The 6394-nt window shown below is 37.7% G+C and overlaps 1 protein-coding gene across 2 annotated transcripts in view; it reads right to left on the bottom strand.

Annotated features, from left to right (window-relative positions):
* LOC109544934 (serine/threonine-protein kinase SIK2) overlaps window positions 1-6394 on the bottom strand; it is a 52485-nt gene that overhangs the window by 18863 nt on the left and 27228 nt on the right. For both annotated transcript variants that reach the window (XM_019915359.2, XM_048664395.1), the window contains exons 4-5: window positions 4733-4848; window positions 3488-3658 (exon numbers count right to left, since the gene is read on the bottom strand). In XM_019915359.2, the coding sequence (XP_019770918.1) occupies window positions 3488-3658; window positions 4733-4848 (287 nt within the window). The remainder of the gene's footprint in view (window positions 1-3487; window positions 3659-4732; window positions 4849-6394) is intronic.

The raw sequence follows: 6394 nt of genomic DNA, 5'->3' as shown, positions 1-6394 counted from the left end.
CCCTGTGATGCTCCCGGGGATACTCCCTTCTCTCAAAGTCAAGAATAGACACACTGGTCGGGATTCTTTATGTAAATGTGTGAAAAGCGTCTGCTTTTGTAAGCAGTTTATCTTCAACTGGAATGCAACTTCTCATTGTTGTGTTATATTATTATTTATTTAATTTTGGAAAAAACATTTGTAATTATAACATAAAATACATACAGGGTGATTTAAAATTGGCGAAATTGCTTTTAAGGGGTGATAGAGGCTCACTTGGGGAGTACGAGAAAAGTTTTTTTCCAAAATTTCTAGACGATATTAACAGTTGAAGATCGAATTTCAACTGTGTTATTAAGCATTATTTAGAAATTGTTCCATGTTTAATTGGTGGCACATTGGAATACTTAAGCATTCAAAAAGAAAAATCACGAGCTTTGCTTCAAATTACAAAAAAATTTGATATAAAAAAAGTTCTCTTCTACAATTTTTTGATAAAGTCACAGCGGCAATGCTGTTTTTTTGTCATTAACAGATAGTTACAGGTGGGTAGCCCTTGTCAATAATAACAATAATTTGTCAAACTGTGACTTAAGAACTGTGAGTTAAGAACAGCTTGGCATTTCGAAAGTACGTTCCGCAGTCAAAGAATCTTGTTGAATTTACCGTTTATACTTGTCTATCTTATTGGCAAGTTAAGGCTCTGTATAATTCCATGGTTACCGGAGTTTTAAATAATTACGAAGCAACATGTATTTACGCAATGTTAATTAGGCAGATTACCTTGAAAAACACTGCCGCCGTCTTTCTGATATAGTTTTTTTGCAAATTTTTCAGTTTTTAATAACAATTAATTTATTTTACTATTTTTTCTGTACTCCAGCAGCGCCAGACAGCGCCAGACAACACCTCCAGAGGAATATAAAATCCTCCGAAACGGCTTGACAGATTTTGATGAAATTTTAGATGTATATTCCGTAGGTCAGAGAATAGGTAGAATAGAATCTATTTTTTAAACCTCTAAGTGGTAAGAGTCGTACACACTAATTTTTTGGTAAACATTTTTTTATTTTTATTTTTTTTATGATATTGTATTAAAAATACATGCAACCCTAAGTTTTTACCCCTCTACCATCAGCCCTATTTTTTAATAGTGATAATAGAAATTCAATAATTTTCAACCCCGGTCGATAACTGATCAATTGGTTACTCCAGACGTGTACCGGAGTACCATTATCATTTCACTATTTCAATGTCATTAATTAGAAGGGCTGTAATTATTTATTCTTATAAATAAAGTTATTAATTTTGAGTGGTTGACTACCCCCAAAAGGTTGGCTACACGACCGGTGACAACACCGTYCAGGATGCCAACTATGCGTGAAGGGATTGATATTGTTTTTTAGTAAAATTATTAAATTGTGTWATTWTTARATTCCATCATTCTTCACAGCGCTCCATGCCCCTTCAACTCATATGTATATACCACATCGGCACACACTGACAATAAGTAATTGTTTTCTACTAAAATATTCCTAGAAATMATTTTTATGACAAAACAACGTTTGCCGGGTCAGCTAGTATTTGATAAAAAAAAACACGTATTAAGAAAGTTTGTATCACGAAAACAAAACTTGGAAGTATATGAAGGTGTAATTTTTACGCTTGAGTGTTCAGAAGCGCTSCAGAGGGGCCGGTACAATGTTAAGCTGCGACTTGTTGTCGAATCTTARCTTCTCAGCGGCGCCGCTGAGAACCGCTACAGAGTGACTCGTCTGARAAGGCGCTTAGTTTCACTGGTCTAAATRGCTTAAACCACTGCCATCAACGATCACCCACTACCACCGACTAAAATTATGGAATCTGCAACGAACGGTCTCACAGCAATTATTCACTGGCTTCCACTATTTACCTGTTTATAACCTAATTTTTCATGAAAGTGCCCAAACCAAGCCGATATCATTTCTATCCCGAATGCGTGCATTCACCGCCTTCTACTAAACTACGAATGAGTTCGAAATTTCGAAACGGTGGTTAGCAGTGGATGGTCGTGGATGACTAGTGAAGCTTTCTGTGAGACCGTTCAATGGGAATCGCATGTTAGAAATCTGCTTGATGGTCACCGGTCACCACCGGTGGTTCTGTGGGACCGCCGCCTTATGGCGAGCGTTGAAACACTATGTGTTTCGTTCCGGGCCTATCTATTTTATGTAGTATTTGAATTGAGAAGGCGTAGATCTTATGTAGTGAACTGTTGGCCCTTTGAGCTGTTGCTACCACCTGTGAGTCGGCGGATGAAGGCCGAATGAAATGCACTACAATATTAGCCTCCCAGTGAAACGTGGAAAAAGTTCTATGATGAGAGAGAGATGAGCCTGTTCCGGAGACATGGGACAAATTATTAATTGAAGGCTGAGCAAGGCGAGAAAGATGAAGCGTGTATCGTATGTTACGAGAAGGACCAGTGAGTCGGTAGTCTCGTGGCAGAATGGGAAAGACGATCCATGTTGCGGCCTTGTGTTCGGGCGAGTTCATATCACGTGGCGGTCACGTAAACGTAACCTTAACTGTACAATATTAGGGTACTCTGTGCATACTGCCAGCTACGCTGAGCAACGCGATGTCAGTCTGGGCGTAGCGATGCGATTTTAGACAAAGTAGTTTGCGTTTTATCGGCGATCGCAGCAGTTCAATTTGAAATTTCTGGGCTGCAGTTTTCAATTTCTAAGGCGAGTTGACTGAGGAAAATTTGTTGAACTTGCTAAGGAAAAACCAGAAATTCTTGAATGCGGTCTATAACATCACTCTAAAAAAAACGGCTACTTTAAGTGAGGAAAAATTCACTTGAATCGGAAATTTCTTGGAGCTGTCAAGGTTTTTCCAGTTACGAAGAGCTAGATTCTAATTAATAGGAGAAGAGTTCTCTTATTAATTTCTCACTCCTCTAATTAGAAGTCTATACTGTGTTGGGCTGCCGACTTTTAACAACTTTTGGACGCACAAGCGAAACCACGTTCGACGCATGCCATGGACGCTGCAGCCGCTGATTGCGTCAGACGCATATATTCATCGCACAGGCGAACCCATGCCTTTATTAAAGCTTGAGGACGTGTATCTAAATACCGACTAACATTTTCCAAACAGTAGGTAATATTTTTGCACCGGATGGGGACTGGCGCCGGCAACGACTCATTATTTTGATTTGTTAGCAGAGACGAGATTCACTTGTCCGCTGGTGGTGGAATAGGTTCGACCGACTCACGCCGTATCTCTGTCTGAATCCCTTTTCCAAATTCATTCAACGTCGTTTAGACGCTCAAGCCAACGCAAAGATCTGAAGTAAATCTTCTGTCAGGATAGATTTTACTCGAGCCAAATTTCTCGCGATTTGCTTGTGCGATTGGTCTGGCGCACGCCAGTTTGCGTAAATGGCTTGAGCGTGTGAACGGCCCTTTAAACTAGTGTATTACGGATTTGTTTGAACTAATGCAGGTTGAAATTAACTTACCCATATATCAATTTCCGGTCCAACATATTTCTTGCCTTCAAACACTTCAGGGGCGGCGTACGGAGGTGACCCGCACCAAGTCGAGAGTTGTCCTCCTGTTGTGAAGTAATTCGAAAATCCAAAATCTGCTATTTTAATATTATTATTGGAATCTAGTAAAAGATTTTCAGCCTGAAATAGCAAAAAACTTAATCACATATTAGACACAGATGATTACTGTTGCTACCGTATATAAAGTGGATTTAAGACAACAAAACAGCGGCAATTTCAGACTGTCAAAGTATTTAAACAAAAAACACGGGGAGCCCTCGATTTTCATGCATAGGCAAAAGGAGAAAAATAGCTATTGTTTCGTTGTCGTTTGCACCGCGCATAAATACTTTGAAGAGTGATTTGTACATAAAATTGTGAAATTACAAGTGAGCCTTATAGGAAGCCTCCGTCAACTGTAGTCTCCTTAGGAAGTATGAATGATCGACTGATACGACCCGACGGTTCTCGTCCCGGTGTGGACTGAATGTTTCAGAGTCAATAGGTTCAATAATCAGACCTGGTAAAAGCAGAGTGTGCGAGGGTCCTGCCGCACGACCGAGTGCCGAATGCCGTGGTCAGCGGTTAAATTTGTAACTTGGGTACAAACCATCCCAACTTTCCAAGGATTTCCAAATCCACTCTGAAGAGACGCTTAAAGACCCGTTACTTGAAGAAGCAATCTCATTTAGGTCTTGGGTGGTTACTTACTGGTGATGGACCAAATATGGCAGAGTTTTGGACACAAAACACGCAAAAATGGCAAAAGCGCGAAAGTGACAAAAGTAATCTTCACATATTCTAGAATGCCTTTAAAATTCAATCGCATTTCGTACTTAATTGCTTATATTAAAGGCCTTGAAATAGGGTATAAAAACGCTTGGATCATTGAAGACGTTTATAAAACAGGAAATTTATGAGCACAAGACAGCAGACAAACTGCCAAATAGGGGTTGAAGCAATAAAAGTGTCCTTATCATTTAAAAAAATTAATCAAATTTCGCACTTGACCATCATGTTAGAAATATTTAAGTTGGGTATAACGCAGAATATATTTTGTTGAAATCGCTTTTAAACCTGCAATCTTATGAGCGCTTAAAAATTACAAAGTGTACAAAGTAGCCGTATAGTTGAATCTATCATGGAGATAAATTCCATTAAAATCCTGTTTTAGATATTTATGTGAACATTCTCGTAAATTACAAGTGCACATACCTTTAAGTCTCGATGTACTATATTACGATTATGGCAGTATTCAACAGCTAACAATATTTGCCAGAACTTAATTCTAGCTTGTTCTTCATTCATTCTTCCATAACGTGCAATGTGATCTGCAAACGGACAATTAATTAAACTAAACGTAAAAAATTGGACAAATCAAATACAAGCAATAAGAAACACAAACAAATTGTCTTGCGATCATTTGCTGTTATATAACAATGTACAAGGTGTGTCGACATAAGTTGACATCCCCTAGATCGTTTATTAAGAACAAATTAAAGTCACTAACACAAAAGTTATTTAAATTTACTCAATTTTTTTAAATCTTAATTTAAAGTAAAAATATAAAACACGGAAATGTCAAAAGTTACCATGGAAACCGCATTGTTGACACTGTTGCTAAGGGACTTGTCTTCATCAGTTTGATCCTCTCCATCGATTCCGATCATTTTCGTATCGATCTGATTAGTTGCCGCCAAGCTTGCGAGACAACGGTTGCAATGGAAACCAAGCTTGATGATATCCAATCGGTCTTTACATTGTGCACACCAAATTTGGTCATTTGGTTACCATAAGCCGTTTTTTGCGATAATCAAAAAGTAAAAATTGTGTAAACATTTTACATAGAATGACATTAACACCAGCCCCAGAACGGCCCTGTGTAATTTCAGCCAGTTTCGACTGTAAATTCGCTATAAAGGGCCCGAAAACCGGTTGCATTTGCAACTACTTTCATATTTGACACTGACAGAAGGTGGAAAACAGAATTTCCTATAAAACAAGTGGGTTAGTTAGTAAAGTTTCATAACTTTACACTTTGGGGCCAAAATGTCAAATAAAAAATCCGCATTGTCGGCCTGCTCTAGTTCAAGATCCCCATTAACGGGTAAAAAAAGACTGTGTCAAACTTTGACATTTCTGTGTTTTGTATTTTTATTCTAAATTCAGATTTAAGACAATTGAGCAAAATTAAACAACTTTTGCGTTGGTGACTTTCACATTTTTTTCGAGATAAACAATCTGGGGAGGTTAACTTATGAGGAAACACCTTCTACATAGTGTTCCATTAATATAAAATAGCTTGATTCTATCTTAACGATTCCAGGTAGTATATATAGTTATAGGTAAAAAACCAAAGTATCGTCGTTTCTTAATTTGCCTTAATTTTACGATCAGCATAAACTAAAAGGGCTTTTAGTATACATGGTGTCTTTTTTGTTTTGTGTGTTTTAGTTTACAAAGTATACAGGGTGTCTAATTAAAAAGCTACCAGCATCAATTTTGGTTTTTACTATGGTACACCCAAATATTCTAATAATCTTTGAATTCTGTATTAAATTTGCAATCATCATTGATAGGTCATTTTCGATCATTGGCTCCCATACGCTAGGTAAATATCTTTGGTCCAAAACACTCGCTCCATCTACCGGATTTTATTTTCAGTTTTGAGGTAGTACGTGTTAGAAGGTGCATTGAGAGACATGGAAAATCCGTTTTTTTTGGGGAGAAAATTGCATTTTCTGACAAGTGGGGATGTTCTTTTGTGCTAAAAAATGGTAGTTATAATAAAAGCAGGTTTTCAACTAGTAGATACGAGCATTTTTCGTTCGAACAGTGTCTCAACATGCAAACATATTTAAGAAAGCTTTCACGTAA

The sequence above is a fragment of the Dendroctonus ponderosae genome, unplaced genomic scaffold, assembly GCF_020466585.1.
Source record: "Dendroctonus ponderosae isolate FM_Combo_2020 unplaced genomic scaffold, Dpon_F_20191213v2 Dpon_F_20191213_1, whole genome shotgun sequence".
In the NCBI taxonomy this organism is placed as follows: Eukaryota; Metazoa; Arthropoda; class Insecta; order Coleoptera; family Curculionidae; genus Dendroctonus; species Dendroctonus ponderosae.
This window is presented reverse-complemented; position numbering and strand designations above follow the sequence as displayed.